Source organism: Myzus persicae, unplaced genomic scaffold (assembly GCF_001856785.1).
Source record: "Myzus persicae strain clone G006 unplaced genomic scaffold, MPER_G0061.0, whole genome shotgun sequence".
In the NCBI taxonomy this organism is placed as follows: domain Eukaryota; kingdom Metazoa; phylum Arthropoda; class Insecta; order Hemiptera; family Aphididae; genus Myzus; species Myzus persicae.
Window position 1 is genome coordinate 156,881 of NW_019103994.1, and position 20,328 is coordinate 177,208.

Here is a 20,328-nt window from a genome sequence, read left to right on the forward strand (position 1 = left end):
CTAATATAATTATGAAGGGTTATTGTTATTACTTAATAGTGGAACAACTTAGTTGTAATGCCCTCACAGTAGTACTAACAACGTTTGAATACCTACTTTTATTATTTATTTCAATCCAGTCTTTTAGTCTATAAATTCTTCGACTGTTGACAATTTTATGGCTGAAGACAGTAATTGATCTAATATTCTAATTTAAATTTATATTAATTTAGAGACTGGTCATAAATTAAATGATTTTTTGGGTATACATTTTATAACTTATTATTTATTTCTTATAACTAATTGTGTTTTTAATTTTCTTGCATAATATTCGTTATCTCCTTTAAATCACTGTAAAATGAACTTTCTAATATCTATCATAGCGTAACTGAAGATTTTTCGGTATACAAATTTTAAATGTTTTTAAGTTATTGCATAGCTTTTATTGCGGCCTGGCATGGTGACTGAAAAAATATTTTTGGTAACGAAAAAATTGTGTCCGTAAGTCGTAGGATCTTATTGTTATTATTTTTATCTGCGGTCAAAGGTCTTAAAAAGTGTAAGTTGGATTAATATCATACAAAAATACATGATACATATTAGCTAAAAAATTGCTAGTTATAGTATAACCTTTACCGTGGCAGTCCCCGAGAGCCTCAGACTTTATAAAAATAATAAGATGAGACTTAAAACAGTCCTAGTGCGGTGATCTCAATAGTACACCGGCTTTAAATAAAGTGCTCATATTTATTAATCGTTCGTCTTGGTGTCTGTATCAAGTAAAAAAACATTATTTGAATGAATAATGCAAATAAATCATTATAGGCACATTATAAATTGTCAATAAATTAGAAATCCATATTTCATCTTAAAATAAAATTGTGTGCTGAAGCAATATTGTGAAATACAAAAGTAATTACTATCACAGTATCACACCAATATACTGCATATGTATTAATGTATAATATGTGTATATACAGTTAAAATTAAAAAAAGTAGTATTATATTGTATCCAAGTTCCTACCTACTGTGTTTTATTTATAAGTAATTATAACACATTATGCATAGTGAATTGTGACATTATAAGCCGCTTGTGTTCAACAACTCAATTTACATATTAATAGCAGTTTTATAATATAAAATCTACATAATAGGTAGATAAGTAGTGTGTAGTCAACAATAGTGTATGGCTTGCGAAAACTACAACTAAGACGTAATGGACTTAATAATTCCAAAAAGTGTCAAAAATGACTTCAAAAGACCAAAAATTCAAAATAAATCTTATCACGATTATGAGGTTATCAATTATAATTACCATGATATAAAAAAAATGGTATCAAATACTATACTCTACTTAAACTTTATATAATATGGAATATAGCGTATTTGATGGTATGAATGTATGATCGGAAGTTCGGATCTTTTTGACTTTTCTAACCTTCAGATCCATGAATTAAGATATAAATCCTAATTAATTCTTAACTATTAATGGTCAGATCCTTTGGTAGGCACTTAAAGTAGCTTAAGCAACAAGTGTAGCAGTAATTTAAAGACAATATAATAATATAGGTAAGCAAATGACGTATTTCACAAACTTGAACCAAATCTGGACTTTCGATCACACCATGTTCCTAATATCATGACAATTACCACAGATATACAAAAATACAATATATAACATCAGATACTATACTATTTTTAATTTTTATGTCATACCTGTGACACAATATTATATATCTTAGTCAGTGGTCTATGGTAATTACAGACCTGGCTATTGATACAAATGTGTATGATAAGTTGCCTATACAAGTACAAAGTTCCTTTATTCAATTATATCAAATCCACACCACGTAGATGGCGTTATATATTACAAAATATGCATTATTGTACTATTAGTGAATTACTTAGGTAAAATAAATCATAATATTTTTATTTTTTTTTTGTGTTCACGGCCTCTAGGACCATCCCGTCATACATCCGTCATCATATAATAATAATTATAAATTATAACAATTCAAAGTTATAACGATAATATTTTTCTTAATAAATTAATCAACGGGGAAAATAAAATTAACAATGATATAATTGTGCATGGATACTGCGGAATAATTGTAAATGAAAAAACGAACGTACTTGCCGAAGAAAAAGCAAGCTACCGAAATTGAAGCAAAATTAAAAATGCATAGGTACTATACTTATATAAAAACATTAAAACAGCTATCAACAACCGGTTAAAAAATAAATGGCAAATTAATGGTTAAACATGAACAGTAAGTTTAATGAAATTAAATTTTAAAAAGAAAAACAGAATAATAGAACAAACCGGAGACACTCAACCGAAAAAATGAAGTTCAGAAGTCGTAATATTGTATTAAACCGCTTTAAAATTGTTAATACGCATTAAAGTAGGTATTACACACTTACCCATGGTCCATCTTATAAAAAAAAGCCATCAAGAATATTGATATATTTTTTTTTAAATAAACTTATATTTTGACTACATTTCAGATAGTCCTAAAATGAAAAAAAATATACTTCCGAGCAAACCTAGTAAAAAGAAGTACAAATCAGATATAGTTTTCAAAATTAAAATCGAGCAACTGGAAGGAGATTTATTTTCTTTTGCTTATTGGTATAAATGCATGGGAAATATAGGCTGCTATAGCCCCCTTGCTATCTGCGGTTATCATAAACGTAGAGGGTGGTTGTAAACTCTTCCGATGGTTAAGTTTCCCGGGTTAATATTATGTTAACCTGAAGGAAATACGTAGAGTTTATAATCGCCCTGCGTAGAATGGGACTAAGAAAGTTATAGCCCCCACAGAATTCTGTAGGCCCCCTCAGAATTATTAAGAAGTTTCAGAAGTGTCGTCGATACCACAAGGGAAAAAGGCTATAGCATCCTTTTATAATGTCTTCACTCTACGCCTATGGATGGTGGTTATCCAGTAAACATTCATCAACCATCAAACATATATTTGAAGAATGCAGACGCAAAATATGACGTACCTTTTAACATCTTAAAAATTCCCTGACCCTGAAATGTATCATAACAAAAGTGTTACTCACTAAACATAGTATAAACCTATACAAGTTAGTTTAAGTTTCAATAATACAAAAAAAAATGTATAATTTACAAAAATACAAGCCAATGGTCCAGGCTTTAACACTATAATAATAAAAATACCAATAATACAATAAATAATATATATTATTCTATGCTATTATAATATAATTTATTAGGTGTTTTAAATAGTGCGTACCTATTGTGTAATACAAAATATATGAAAAAATATAAGCTATAGGTATTATAATAAATAATATACCTATCTAAATAAATAATGGTCGATCAACAGATACTTAAACATTTTTAATGGAAGTAGCTCACTTATTGTAAAAGATTGGCGAACTCTGTGTTGTACAATCAAATGCTAAACTTAGGGCCTACTAGTTACTACTACGGTTATAAATTTATAAATTATAATATTATAAAGTACAATTTATTTTACGGTTTCCCATAGTACCTACAGATAACAATAAAAGCAGGAAAATAAATTTTGGCTCAAAATTAAATGACCAGACATGATGCAAAAGGCAGTGGCGAGCTGTCAGCTGTTTAAAGTAATTATTAATTGGAAAGCAGCTATAAATCATTGCGGCGATCACAAAACGTGTTTAAGCAAAGTTAAACCCACATCTGTTGCGATTTCTTTGACGTTTATCGCAGTTGTTTTTCCTTATTCTTATGCTAGCTCCACACTCTCGCCGAGGCGAAGCGAGGCAGCGCGAGCACGAGAGTGTAGTCGGTTCACTCGTGTCGTCTTGTCTCGCCTCGCCTCGCCTCGTACGCGCTCCGTTCGGTGTCGGTATTTTGGTCACGAGTCAAAGGACACGCGGCACGAGGCGAGCTCGCGAGAGTGTGGAGGAAGCATTAGAGAAACTAGTAAACTACATACGAAATCGAAAACTTATATCTTTAAAATAACATCTAGATAATATTTTTCATCGACGGATTTTATAGTATAGAAATAACGGTAGGTATTCCTACATGAAACATTTAGTCATATTTTAGTATATTATTACTTAAACAAAAGAAATATCGTTGTAAATCGTAGGTTATCAGGTAATTAGATAAACCAATATAACGATAGTTGCATTCCTCGCAATTGGCTTGTAGTATTCTAAAAGTTATAGGATATCAATTTATTTCCATTATATAATTTATGTAAGATAGTTTTTACTAGGATTTTTGTGGTTGGAAGCTCCAATTAACAAAACTGAAAATATTGCTTAGCCTTAAAAGTATTATTTTTTGTACAAACATTTACATTTTATTATAAACACATATTTTCGTTAACCGGAAAATAAGTATTACACTCTAAAAATATAAGCATATTATTTTGAAAAGTTAAATTTTTATCACGAATCTATTTACTCATTAGGTAAACGATAAACGTCGGGGAAAACTATAGAACTGACAAATCGTATTATTATTTCTAATATCAACATAAAAACCCAAGTAATAACAATTAAACATTCAATAAATAATGAGCAAATATTTATTTTCTAATATGACAAAAAATACCATAATACTATCAATATTATATAGATTTTATAAAATCGTATAATATGCTTTAACTCTACGGTCAGGTTATTAGATGAAATATCTAGCAAAGCTAAAATTTCATACTTCTTTTTTTCATTTTTTCTACCAAAAATACATCAGAATATATTTTATTGTATCTTTAGATATGATGCTTCTAAAATTAGTAGACACCAGCTGAACAGTTTTGACTTATTTTGCCACCCCTTCCCTTAACACAGTGCAGCTCTGTGTGAGCGTCACACTGTAACGTCTGCTTCTATGAGTACAATATAATGACTACGGCCGGCGCGGGAATTCGGATATTTAAACTCGTAATGAGAAGGTAAACCGTAGTCCGTCAGACAGACGGGCGCCGTGACAAGGCCACCACGACCGCGGGCCGCAGACGCGCGCGCCCGTCCCCGTGCTCGGGCGCATTGTCAACCCGATAGCGTCATGGAAACAGCCGCGCCCGAGCTGCATTTCTTCCATGAACTCAGCAGAAACGCACCCCCAATCGAACCGCAAACATGGCCGAAACTTTCACTAGGTCCAAATGTTCGCTCGCGGAATTTCGTAGACACAAATCGGAAGGTAAATAGTCGTGTTTCCGCAATACGCTCAGATTCGTTTTGTCGTCAGTCGGTGCCTCAGAGTCAGTTCGCCATGCCCGCAATAGCGTCTCGGAGTAGCCCGTTGAACTTGTCAGGCGCCGCCGCCCCGTCGTCATGCCTGTGTCGATCGCCCGCGTAAATTCCTGAAAACAGATATCGCGCGGGCGTCCCCACCGCCGACGATTCACCGAACGTCCGTTTTGAGTTTAAAATAAATTCCTCTCACCCACGTAAGTAAACACGTTTTGTAGATAAGAGAAGACGTATGAAGAAAAAGTCGAGTTTCAAGAAACGAAAGGACTCGTTTTTGCCTCCGCAGTGCCGAGTCTCATTTTTTGCAGTTATGATAAGGCCGCTTTAATCTTTTCTCGTGTGTCAATTCCGTACTATCTTTCCGTGCTCGTGTGGTAGGGAGGGGGACGCCCCGAACGTTGCACGTCGTGGGATCATCTATACATATAACACATTACACATATGATATTTATATATATATATATATATATGGTTTTCTCTGCACGTCTCGGCACGCCGCCGTTGACTTGCACTCGTACAATCGTATCACACAACAACGCCCATCGCAGAAATAGATGGAATACGAAATTACAAAAAACTAGCACCACGGGAACACTACGGTCATTTTCACCGTTGATATTAATACTTTTTCCACGCCATGCTCTCTCGGGCCGACCGTGATAAAGCAGTTTCGATTGATAAAACATAACGTCACGATTTCTCGAGCTCCGAAAATCGATCGCGCTCGCTTCGAACAGAACGCCGATCCCTGATGAAACGGTGTGTGATTCTCCGATGTTTTTTAGCCCGAAACGTCGGTTCCGCGTTGTTTTCGCCATAGTTTGGCCCGATATCGGTAGTTGAAGTAAACCGATTGTAGAAATACTCATTGATATTGTGTCGTTCCGCACCCACAAATACTACCCTGTCTAGTGTGTCGGTCCGCCATCGATGCTCTTGACGTCGTGATTGCTTTTCGTTTCAGAATAACGGAGATTCGATGAAATGGCTTTCAGTGTATATTGTTGATAGTTGATATAACGTGGCTGTGAATTAAAATATCGTCAAAATGTGGAACATGATGTGCGATGTCATGCCGACCATCACTGAAGACAACATTGGTGGTCAGCGGCATCAGTTTTCCGGCGAAGACGTTCGCATCAACGAGTTTATGGACACTGTTGTCGAGGAACGCAACAAGCTTTTGGATACATTGAGCAAGAGTCAAATCAGGCTTGATGAGACTGAAAAACAACTGGCCGAAGTAGAAAGTGAAAGAAATGCTCTTCAAAGACAAATTGATGCCACATTTCCAAAGGTAAGATTCAATTTTACTTATTTTGGTTTAATATATCAATATTCACCCTTCTACCTTATGAGTTATATTTAAACCTGGGTGTGTTAATTTGTGAGTATAAGTTTATAATAATAGTAATACCTATAATAGTTTGTGACACCTAGTAAATTTAATCAGATTTATATTATTCTAATATCTATTGTTATGATGAGTAGTGTCACTAACATTTTACCTATAGAGTATAGGTTATCTATAACTTAAGACTCAAGAACCATAATACAGAAATTGCAAAGTTAGGTATGGTTTTAGAGGATTTTAAGAAATTATTCGATGAATTATACCTAGTACTTTTTCTGATAATGTAGTAATAAGTAGTAAGTATACCCAGTATGTATTAACAAACATTTTTAAATCTTTTATTTTACACTTGGTTCAATTAATGAATTACTTCCTTATCAAAATATAATATTCAATTATATTTATAATTATTTATGTTGATAGATACTCTTTATGTCTATACACTATACTGTACTACTCTGTACTCTATTTAGGTTGAGAGTAGACTGATAGGCTTATATAACAGTTTGTGTCAGCCCACCCATTGAGAGCACCTAATACAAAAATTAGTGTAGGCTAGCCACGGTACAACAGTATTGAAAGATTGTCACCGACATTTGACAGAGCATCTAGACAACGGCCTTAGAACAATCTTCAGGGACACAGTTTGCATACATAAAAGTGGTTCATTCTTAACCTGTATAGAACACATATAGTAATCTAATACTGAGCCTAATTTAGATAAGTTTTGATAACCTATCTTGGGAAAGGTACAGATGGGTATAACAAATAAAAATGTTATTTATCAAAACTTACTCATGTATTGTATTTCACCTCTCATGAACCTACCAAGTTCAATTAAAATTTCTAGTGAATATTTTAGTTCGTAAGAATACTTGTTAATGTATTCAATATTTTAATCATAGGTACCTACTACCTAGTATCTACCTATTTATTAAATTAAGTGTTGTAAACTCCACTAATAGTAAACAAAATTTATCATCAACTAGTATATACATTCAATGATTCAAATAATTTTAAACTCAAAAATTGTGAAAGCAATCGTTCTAATCTCAATTTGTTATTAAATCAATGAAAATATTTTAGGTACATCAACAAAAAGTTATCAAATATTAGACTGATATGAGATGCTGCCATTCTTACACTCTTATATATCATTACATTGCAGTATAATATGTTATGTATTTTAATATTATAGTATGGTTGCATGAAATTTCTTATCCACAATAATTATTTATTTGCTCCTATTTATTCATGGTTAGCATAATCTTGTTAGTGGTTTGTGATGTATTTCTTAAATTACCAGTGTTATCTGTATTCAGTGGTATACCTAGTATTATGTTTGTAGTAAGAGTTAAATTAATCCCGAATTAATCCCTTTCATATTTAAAATAATATAGTCCCTGACTATGATGTTTGTCTGTATACCTTATACCTATGTCCCGCTATGTCCCTTTCATTTTGGTAATAATATGGTAAGGCCGCCGCATTTGGATTTACCTGAGTCCGTGACAAATAGAAAATCTATATAATACATAATTTAGCAGCCTATCAGCTTAACCAAAATATTAAGAATAATTTGTATTTTGTTAACCAAGGTGTTAACTTAACAATTTAAATTACTTGGATATACACAATTTTCAATATCATGATAAAATATATAATACTTTTAATTTGTTTTTAATAAACTTAAAGTGGGAGCATGTACATAGGTACATAGGTCTATATATTTATAAATTGTGTATTAAATGTTTGATATGTATCTTAATAATTGTATGTAGATACCAAGGTAGATGCTTAATTGCATTTTGATAAAACTGTTTTTCTAGGTACAAATTAAAAGTGCAATTGTTAGATAAGCATATCTATGGAATTTAAAGTTAAGTTGAACATTTAATTAAAAGTTTAAGTTATTGTCTTAAGTACCTATTTGTTGTTTCAATCAAAATATTGACCAGAGTAATACTGATTTTAGTATTTTACAATGATAGGTGCTTTTATTATTATTTTTTTAAACTTATCTATACATTTATTTATTGAAATCAACGATCATCATGTTTATAGTTATAATTACACACAAATTATGTTTCAGAAAAATTATTATTAAAAATGTAAGCAAGACCATTCATATTATTGTTGATATTATTTGTAAGGGGTTCATTAGAACCGTTTATCTCATATAATAATTATTTTGAATTAAAAATGATAATTTATCACTATCTTGCACACTTGCTCTTCAGTGAGTAAAGCGAGTGTCCGAAACCATATCTCTGTATCCAGTCTTAATTGCTATCTATTAACACTTACTTTAGTGTAATGTATTATGTTGGTCTAACGTTAATCATTTGAATAATGATCATTTTTATAAACTTTCAAAGAATTGGTATTTCAAAACTCAAAATCCGTTTTATAAGTATTATTTAGGTATTTTAAGTTTTTTATACAGTAAATTTAGTTTATTTCATGCAACGGCATTGTTAATTTTAGATAGGTAAATCCTCAGGTAAGTTTTGGATTCTTATCAAACATAATATTAGGTAGGTACTAACTCTGTGTAGTACTATTTAATGCATATCAAAATATTTTTAGCTAATAAGAAACAAGTTCTAAGTTTTAAATTCATTTAAAACTCACAAAATTTAACTTTTAATCATTGCTTTTTATACTTTATTTATGGTGCTTATTTCTTTATTTTTTGCAATTTGTATCTACTAATATTTCAAAAATACCTACTTCTACCTAATGAACTGCATACATTCATAGTTGAATATTTTTTTTTATACTCTTTTATTCATTTTTACTCAACCCTTGAATTAGAATTATATTTACCGTATTCCGGATAATATAGCATTATGTACAATTAATTTTTTTTAAAAGCCCATTTTTATAGTTTTTATAATAATATTATCTGTTCTTTTTTTCGTGGGAAAAAAATCGGAATTTAAATAAGATAGGTACATCTGATAATTATAATAGCTTTTACCTATATCAACGCAACTTTCGTTACATAAATATTACAAATTTTACAGTATTTTCAAAATTTTTCTAAAATTACAATATTCTAAAATAAATCGTTTTTTTTTTTTTTATTAATAAAAAAGTTTTTTAAAATGTCTTATAGAAGTTTAATTAGGTTAGCACTCATGGTATATTATTTCTTTGTTGTCTTGAAAATTCTAGTGCATCATCCATTGCCCTTTTTCCACTCCATTGTATAACGCACCCTTATTGGATCGATAGGCCTGGTAGTTGACCTGGTGCCCTACTTCTGGCTTATTCAACACTCCTTTTACTTCATTTTTAGGGTTTTCGCGTTTAAATGATTGGGGGTTTTTCCATTGCTATTCATTATCAAACTAGAAACTATCGTATTATTGACTATATTATATCGATATTGGAATTTTGATTTCTTAAAAGATTTAAACTTCTTTTTCAATTCATTAAACCTTAATAATGTTAAAATATGTTCATTTTATTTATTATTTACCTATTTATTCAATATATCATATTTTAATGGATAATTATTTTCAAAATGAAACATTAATTTTGTAAAAAATAATTGCTATATACGTACATTACTAATTCAATTATAGTAGTTACTAGTTATATACTAAATAACTTAAAAGGATGTTCGAAAAAAAATTTGCTCACTCAAATCCACGAACAACAAAAATAAAACGCAGTCACGTAAAATCGTTTTTCTTAGTAATTTAAAAGTAAATTTGGATCATTTATTTCAAAAATTACAGTGGGTAATATTTTTGAGTGTTTAACATATCGATTTTCTACAGTTATAAATTGTTTTATTGATTGACTCTGTCTTCGACTTAAAATTAAAAAAAAATTTGTAAATTTAAATGTACCTTTATGAAATAATTTGTAGATAAATTGACTCGTTCATACCCTCAATAATATTATTGTCTAAAATTTTTGCGATGAAAGATTTTTCTCCAATATTATTCAAACATGAAAAAAATGAGAAAATTATGTGTTATTCGTGAGGGCCAGAGAGAAAAAATAAAAAGTGTGGTAGTGAACCTACCGTGACTATTTAAGATTTAAAGTTTTTTAGACAAATAGATACCCAGGTACTAAAGAAAATACAGCTAAAATACTTTAGATCCATTTGTTATAAAGGCTCAACGTATTTAAGCATCTACTATATTATTCTATATTGTAATAATTGCTTGTACATTTTAAAAATCCGCCCGCTCTTATGGTGTGCTAAAAATTATAATTACTAATTAGTACTAAGAGGACGCTACACTCGCATGTGTTATCTCCTTCTTACAAATGTATAACAGTAAAAACCGAGACAAAAACTGTTTTGCGTGGGATAGAACCACTCAGGCTGTAGTTTAGATTTAAAAATGTTATACAATTTAATTTATTTGTGTAATATCATTTTTATTTTTTTGATATTTCTTATTATATACCAAAAAAGGTCTTATGGTTTCAAAATCCATTATTTCGTGTTTTTCAAACTTGTTCAGCTGTTTTTGTAGTTCCGATATAAAAAAAAAACTATATTTCACATCCAAAGCTCTCCTTTTTACTTGTTGAAAATTTCGTTTCTTAGTTATGACTGAAGCTTTCTTGGTTCTTTTCCGTACAAAACAGTTATTGCCTTATTGGTATGTTTTACACTTTTAAGACTGAGACAACATATTCGGGTGTACTGGTGTAGCGTTCTCTCAACTAAATAAACCTTTCCATCATAATATAAAACATTTTTGCTCTTAAATATATTTACACTCAATTGTTTTCAACAGAGTAATAAGTGTATTGGATGTACAATGGTATTGTGTTTTATATAAACATCATGTCATCACGTTTTGGAAAAGTAAAAATCGCATCAACTTTGAGGGTAGTTTTTAGTAATATTAATTTGATTTAGTTGGAATTTCGGTGAGTCGGAAATAAAATTTTTTCTTGTTTACTCTTATAAATAATCGGTAAAAATTTTCAAAAAAATTATCTTTATTATAGTACCTACTTAGTAGACCAAGAATCAAAAACAGATTTTGAGAAAACGGGAATATTATCAAACACCTTTTTTTGACAAAAATTCAAAGGAATCTCAGAAACGATAGATATTTGAAATTTTCAACATTATAATATATTTAAATTTTAGCATTAATATAATTTAATATCTTAGCTCTTTTAAGGCTTCTAATAGGCTTCAAATTTGTATTCGATTGTGTTGATAAAATTTGTATCACGGTTAATAAACCTTGGAAATGTATTACACTGTTCCTCCTAAATTGTTATTAGTTCTTAGTTTTTTCCCTATAGCCTATAAAAATATCAAAAATACATTCACACAGTTTTATTTTATAAGCATTATTTTAGTTCAAATTTTGAATAAATTCAAATTATTTTAGATTCTGAGCGGAGATATGAATTTTTTGATTTTATAATTATGTGTTTTTTCTCTGTCTTTCATTATCTTTTAGGGTGATAAAATTGCTTAGATTTTCAACATTGGGGAATGGTTTCTAATAAGTAATAACAAATTAGATTTAGGTAGTTGATACTTCGAGAGTTTAGATATATTTTTCATAATAACCAAGAAAAACAAAAACAAAATGTTTGCATGAAACCTGCAGTACCTATTTGACAAAATCAATTTAGATACTTACGATTGTCACTAAATATTATTTATATGAGTAATTTCTATAAATGATTAAATGTTCACAATGCTTGACTTTGAGCTATAGACATTTGACGTTTTCTTTGATTTTTAATTTTTTTTTATGAAATTACCTATGTGGATAAAAAAATGTTGCTTAATTAAATCCTTCTTTTTTTTTATGCAAGGTTCCTTCTAAATTGTTTTTGTTTAGAACATTAAAAATGTATTAGGTACTACGATATTTTTTATAATCGTTTAAAATGAGAATTTTGATGAAATTCGTTAAAATCTCAAAAATGTTCAAATAATTTTGTAGTTAAAATGTTTAATATTCATACCCAAACCTTAAGTTTCAAAATTGAATACAATAGGTTCCTCATAAGTTGTTTGTAACTATTGTTAGAATTAAAAAAAATTTGATTTTAATTTCACTAATATATTTAATGAGTGTGAATTTTGATGACATTTTATATTCACGCATAATATTACAATTTCTCTTCAAAAAATTTTGTTTTTTTGTTGTAACGAACTATAAATAAAAATATGAAGACTAATCTTAAGTTACTTATACTACTAACCTACTCACATCATTCAGTGATACGTCAGTATTGACTAATGATGACATATTATTATATTTATTAATAATACAATATATATGTTGTTTTTGACAAAATTATTTCAACCTATATATCCTACTACGAATAATATTATAAATATATTATAAAATAACTTAAGAAATAAAGGCTGACACAGCTCAGAATCGTTTTTCGTATGCAATGAATTATCTAAGGATTTATCATTGAACTCAAACTTATATATTCATTACAGTGAACTCATGAGGAATCCCTGTACATGATCTAATACTCGCTCTAGAGTTCCTCTGTATTTTTATAGTTTAATATTATTGTTTGTCGAATTCTTGTATTTTCCTTACTTGCGTTTGGCTATCATTTATAATAAAATATAATATTGGACCATCAATTATATCCCAGTCACCGTGACCTTTACCGCAATTTATAATATATAAATTATACCTGCGTTTTTCTGGCTGTTTAATGGTTTTTTTTTTTATTATTGATTTAGCATTAACGTATTAACTCATGATTGTATAATATATTACGAATTTATAACTCATTTATGAGTGACTTGATTAAAGCTTTTGAATTGAACCGAACTTATGCTATACATTCATATATCATTGAATACTCGTAAATCATACTTAATAATAACTATGTAGTATGTACTCGGAAGCTGCAGCTGGTATAACTATATATAAACACTCAAAATTATCTTTAAATATTAAATTTTTTTATTTTTTTTATTTATACCAGCTGATTATCTATTTAAGTGTTTACACTCATTATTTTGAAAAGTTTTAACTTTTTTACGTATAAAACCATTGTATAGGAAAAACTATTTTTAACCAAGCCCCTATAATATTACTAGGTAAATATATTCTATGATATTATTGTGATTAAAGTAATTTATTTTACTATTTTAAGTATATTTAAAATATATTTACCTATATTTTAGGCATTATAGTATCACTTACAATAGTTTTAATTCATTTTTGCCGAAAAATTACATTTTAAAATGTCAAATGTTTATAAAATATAACAATACATTCTTAAAAGTTTCAAGTACCTGCGAATAATATTTTTAAATTATAACTTAAAATGTCCTTAAAACAAAATCGTGCTTATATATTTTTTTTTAGATGCAATCCAATTTAGATCAAATATTAACCAACGGGTTACAGTATGAACTATTTATGAAAATCTTTGTTTTAAATTTTCAATCCCCAGCTATAAAAACTAAACATTTTATACATTTTACAAAATAATTTTAAAAAATTCAAAATTGTAATACATTTTATCAAAATTCGACTTTGAATACTTATAATGTTTTAAGTGTGGATTTTTAATATTTCTCAACTATTATTATAACTATTTATGAGGATAGTAACTTGTATTACATTTTTTTAAGCAGCCCAACGAAACCTTTTTTATTGATATTTATAGAAAATAAATTTATATGGGAATTTGTTAACTTTCGGATGAATATTTAATGTCTTATTCAGACACTAGGAAAACTTTAGCGGAATTTTGTATTAAATATTCAATGCTTGGATGCAAATGGAACATTTTTTAGGAATTTCTAACTCCAAATAGTTTGCCAATTTTCGTGATTTTGATGAATTTTGTCAACATTTTAACTTCAGCCGCTCATAAAAACTTATTGTGAATTTATCCTCAACTTTTTTTTTCAAAATTTCTACTAAGAACAACTTATGAGAAACGTGGTATTACATATTCAAGTTTTTTGACCAATTAAAATATTTTTAATAATTTAAAAAAACTATTTAAACTTGAAATTTTGCTATGCCTATAAATAGCTCAAAAAGCGTCACAATATTTTATGTATTTACGGTTATTTATTTTATAGTTCCGCTAAAAAATAAAATCGATTTTTGGTCTTGCGTTAAATTCTCAGTTTCTCCTTAATTTTTTTTGGTTTTTCCTAATGAGCTGTCCTCTAACTCACTATAAAGTACCAACTAGATTCACTTACCTATCAGAAAAAATGCCGTGGAAGAAAATTTAAACATTTTCACTGACCCAAAAGCCGATGACAGGCACAAATAAAAATCAAATAAAAATGGAAAAGACCATTGTAAAATCAATACACTCATCGCTCCGCTCAGAATCTAAAATGTATGGTGTTATTCAAAAAAATATAAAAAATAAAAATATATAAATGATAAAATAGCAATAAATATAGTTTTTTCAGAACTATTGTTTTGAAATTACTTCAAAATATGTAAATAAAAATATTTTCAAAAAAGTTAAATTTTTTCGAAATGGTGCTTATAGAATTGTAGACAATCAAATGGATCATTATATATATATAATTCAGTACAATATTATGTACAAAAACACCAGACATCCAGAACACTACATCAGAGTACTGTATGTTCAAACAAACTCAGTTACCAGTTACACCCTGACACGAATGGTGACTAGTAACTAAAAAAAATAGACTATTATTTTAAGTATCTAGGTGTAATCTCGACCCAGAAATACTTCCGACGAAAGTATTAAACGATTATGTACACCAGATCTAGTTTTATAATGAGCACATAGGTAAACCCACTACAATTTATTATGATAATATTATATTTGTTTATTGTTTTATGTACAGAGCACATTAAATCAAGTAAGTTAGCATGTATACAATCTTACATTTTTAGTTTTTTTAAGATGGCATATATTTTTCCAGGAAAAAAGTCACATGATAAAATTAGAAAATAATTATTCTCTACTTTAAAATAGGTTAACACGCTTATAAGTATTTCACCTTCGTGTAAATTGTACCTCGGTTGTGTTACCTATGGATTGATTGTTATTAATAATTATAATTTTTAACACATTTATTAAATCTTTCATTTAACCTGGCGTTTATTATTTCTAGCCATTAAAAAATCTATTTATATGATTTATTATGTATAAGTTCTTGGTCTTTAAAAGTATGTTGATCAGTAAATATTATAAGACGTAATATTAGGTAGCACTGTTTGTTTTCTCCTCGGTTTTTCTCTCCCTGGCCCACGCGCCACATAGACAAAAAGCATTTACTCAAAATCACTTTTTAGGGGATAACATTTCGATCAGTCTAAATATTGTCTCAAAACAATTTAAACATCATGTAAATTTACAAAAAAAAATTTCATTTTGATAGTTGAATACAAAGTCAAATAATAAAAAAATATAAAACCAATATGTCATACCCTCAAAAATATTATGTCTTTATTTATAAACTAAAGTTTAAACCTAAATTTTATATTATCGATTGGTATGTGTTTTGACATAATAAGTAGGTAGGTACATAATCATCATCTTATTCAAGAGCGAGCACCGTAGCATGTGTTCCCTCCCGTTCATAAAAAATAAATACAATATAATTAATAGGTATATTATTTTTCATTAAAAAAATATTAATCAGCAGCATCGTAAAAATGTTTTTAATTTAAGTGTCTCTCCATACACAGATTCTGGATCCGCCCTTGTTCTTATGTTTTAATTAAATCCAATTATTTCACTAAAAGCCTAGATAGTCGCTTGCTTAAAGTCAACGTGTGTTATACTAATGGATCCGAAAAAATGTACGTTCAGCAAATACGTTTCTCGCATAAAATACTAAAAAAAACTTCGAACTGCTCTGGAATTCTTCGTTTTTCTTTGGAGTAAACAGTAAATAATGGTCACAGATACGTCTTTTTTTACTCTTATAGCACATAATTGAAACAATTTTCTAGACTTAAAGCAAACATGGTATTTTGTTCAATACCACAGATTGAAGTAAAGTCGTCACTAGTAAGTTGAATTAAAGTTGTAAAGTTTGTTTTTTATCTTTATATATTATATGGACCCTTTACAAACTTTAACTTTATAATAACAATTTATGGTTATGAAAATAGTAAATGCATAATTATTAATTAATATTAGTGTATACTGTATAATATAGAAGCTGTACTTATTTATCCCTGGCGATGCCCGGTTGCACCAATTTGCAAGCAAAAATACATAAATAATATGCCCTTAAATTACTTTCCTTAAATCGTCAAAATAGGTAGAGTATTTTTTGATTCTATAAGCCTCAGCAATACACTTTGCCTTTAATATATAATTATTATTACTCGTGGCTTCTATTATACACTCTTACAACTCGCCCGGGATCCCAGATAATTAGAATAGTTTATTAGGATGTATTATTGTATTGTATGCAAAACTCGGTAAGAAACTGGATTTGCATATTCGTAGTTTAGATATAATCTGATAAATAATATCTGTTATTATATATTATAATTGATCTAAGTATCTAACTATATTTTCCGTTTTGCTTCAGTTGAAACAGTCTCAATTGCTTTTTGTCAAATTCGGTCGAGTTTATTTTTCGTAGGGTAAACCTCAACCATACACTGCCTCTAATATATTAAAATAGCTGTTACTCAATTTTACATTTGTATAAATTTTTACTAAACTTTATTAGCTTAAATATAATATAATACATAAAATTGTATTAATAACTACTCTATTATTACCCCTTGGTATTTTCAATCTGTTTGGAATTCGAAACGAACTATTATTTGTAATTTCAGAAAGATTGATTTATATTTTGATTTCAATTATTGACAAGATATTAAATATCATTATATTTAAAACTTATGAACTCATTTAAAAGATTTTGAAGTTATTTTCAATATAGTGGAGTAATAAAATGTAGCTTAATAAAATTGATATTTGGAAATTCAATGTATTAATAAAAATTATCATTATGATTGAGTACAAATACTCAATAACTTTACCAAAGTTTTAAGTGCAAATATAAATTAATAATTTTATTCACAATTTCGAAATAATAAACCTCGAATATATATACGATATACGTACTTACTTAAATTTTCCTCTGGAAATAACATTTATTGAAAATTGAATATACCTATGATACCTACCCAACTGTTTTCGAAATTGTAATAAAATAATCAAATTCAAACTTAATTAGATCCATGGATAGTGTATTGTACTTTAACTTTTTTTGTTGCCTTTTTCATATTTTTCTTAAATTACTGTCCACTCGGAATCTAAAAATGTTTTTTTTTTGCTGTAAAATGGATAACCGGAAATTCGAGTTGAATATTTGAGTAATAAGCCCTTTGGATATTCAAATGTTGTGTAAAAAACGGATGTAATATGTGCTGCTCTGTGATTATTAGGGGAGAATTCATAATAAAATATAAGCTTTTACTGCCAGAGGCAATATGATAGTTTGAGGTATATCTCTCTTTTCTTTTTCTTTTTTTTACTTTCCATTTCAATAGGTGTTTCATTGGAGTGTGCATTTTCCCTCTTAGTATGAATTGTATAGCGTTTGAGTTCTGTATGATTTCTGTTCATCATAACATTTCTATTTCACTTAATAGTTTATATTTTTTGTATAATATTTGTATAATTGCGCTTAACAATTATTAATCATGAACAATATTAACATATTATATCGTTCAAAATGCTCTGATACACTTTCATCATTATTACGTGACGCTGCAACCACGGTACATGAAACTTGTGATAATTCACAATACAAATTAAACCGTATATCAAATATTAATAACAATGTTAACACATGTTCTTGCATGTTGCACCTAGTCTTGCTTCAGGTAAACATATTTTATTTTTTTATTCTTATATTTGAGAATATTTATTTTATTCTTATATTTGAGAATATTTATTTTATTCTTATATTTGAGAATATTTATTTTATTCAAAGATCATTATATAATAATTAACAGTTAGGTATCATTAATAATTTTAAACCATGTATTTTAGTAGGTAATCCATAATGTAGTTGTATACTTAATATTATATCGCATATATTATATATTGTATACTGAATAATATTACTTAATAGTATGATTTGTTCTTATTAAAATGCTTGTATTAAACATTTAATCTGAAGTTATGGGTTTCATTATAATATTTATACATATGTATTTAAGTATTATTTTTGAATTAATTATAAATTTAAAATTTAAAATTATAGGTTTGTGTACCTACCTATATTAAATAATGGTAAAGACTTTGATAGTAAGGTTATGAATTATAATTTTCTCATTTATTAATAATTGATTCTCCATTTTGTCATTTAGGAAATTGCTGCATTAAGAAAAGAATTAAGTCAAACACGTGATCAACTAGCCGCAAGAGATGAAGAAATTGCCGAATTAAAAGCTGAGAGAAGCAATACAAGAGTATATATTTTCATAATTGTTATAATTTATATTGTTAAAAACTTAAACATATTTTAACTTTCTTAATTTTAGTTGCTTTTAGAACATTTGGAAAGTTTAGTGTCTAGACACGAAAGGTCAATTCGATCAACTGTCATTAAAAGGCAGACAAATCAAAATCCACAAGCCTATTCGGGTGTTTCCAGTGAGGTAGAAGTTCTAAAAGCACTTAAAAGTCTTTTTGAACATCATAAAGCTCTTGATGAAAAAGTAAGTATGAAAAATAAAATGTTAATGTTACATTTTATATTATTGATAAGTGATTACTATAATCTAATGAAATTATGTTTTAAGTTTTTATGCTAATTATTTATTAATATATTTTATTTTTATAAACAGGTAAGGGATAGATTAAGGTATGCTTTAGAAGCTAATGCTAAACTTGAAGAGAAACTAGAAAGCACTATGCAAGAGGTATTAATAATTTAATTATCCTATCATAAACATTTTATTTTACGCATAACAAATTGTATGAGTAAACTAATTTTTCAGCTTGATGTGTTCAAATCTGGAGGTAAAGCAGAAGATGATTCTACTGTCCAAGAAAACGGAGGTTCTGATAATGTTGATGGATCTTGCTCTCAACCACTTACTATAAAAGTAATTTTCGTTTTATTATTAAATAACGTACAATAGTTGACAAATCGTTATTTTACATATATGGTATCAAATTGTAGATTATAGATATGCACTTTTTTTATGAAAATAATTTTTGTATATTATCACAAAACCATAATTAGTAGATGGATTTATTATTAGTCAATTTTAGATATAAAAAAAACATTTTGAAAGTGTAGTGTTGATATTAAATTAATAAAACTGTACATTCAATAATAATAAGAAAAAAGATATTTTCATCAAATATACTTATCATAATTTTCAAATATTTTGTCTCATTTTAAACTATTTATAGATGTGAAATTGTTGTTTTTTCAATTTATGTTTTAATATTAATATTATTTTTCTGTTATAAAACTTAATAATTGAATAGACTATTCTTCATATGTTGTTCTTTCAATAGTTGAAAATATAAAAACATTTCACTATTCTGGTATGGCCACATGTGTTGTAGCCAGTCTTGGGAAAGATGAATCTTAGGGGCCCATGAATTTTCTCTTTGATTTATATTTGTATCCAAATTGTTCAAATTTTAGTAAGTTTTCTATTTATCACTTTATGGATATTGTTTCTTAGTTCTACTTCTCTCATAATTAAGGGCAGAAGGTCCATGTCAATTTTTAGCAACAAAAAATTATATTTATAAAATTTCATTGTGCTGTCAAC

The 20,328-nt window shown here is 28.2% G+C and overlaps 1 protein-coding gene across 4 annotated transcripts in view; it reads left to right on the forward strand.

Annotated features, from left to right (window-relative positions):
- Positions 1–5,115: 5,115 nt before the first annotated feature.
- Positions 5,116–20,328, forward strand: part of LOC111037385 (liprin-alpha-1) — a 23,667-nt gene continuing 8,454 nt past the window's right edge. For 2 of the 4 annotated variants that reach the window (XM_022319922.1, XM_022319926.1), the window contains exons 1-5: positions 5,436–6,508; positions 18,904–19,005; positions 19,078–19,254; positions 19,384–19,458; positions 19,537–19,644. In XM_022319922.1, the coding sequence (XP_022175614.1) occupies positions 6,260–6,508; positions 18,904–19,005; positions 19,078–19,254; positions 19,384–19,458; positions 19,537–19,644 (711 nt within the window). In that variant the 5' untranslated portion in view covers positions 5,436–6,259. Of the gene's footprint in view, positions 5,409–5,435; positions 6,509–18,903; positions 19,006–19,077; positions 19,255–19,383; positions 19,459–19,536; positions 19,645–20,328 lie in introns of those variants that run through there. The other 2 variants (XM_022319924.1, XM_022319925.1) reach the window with 2 other exon arrangements.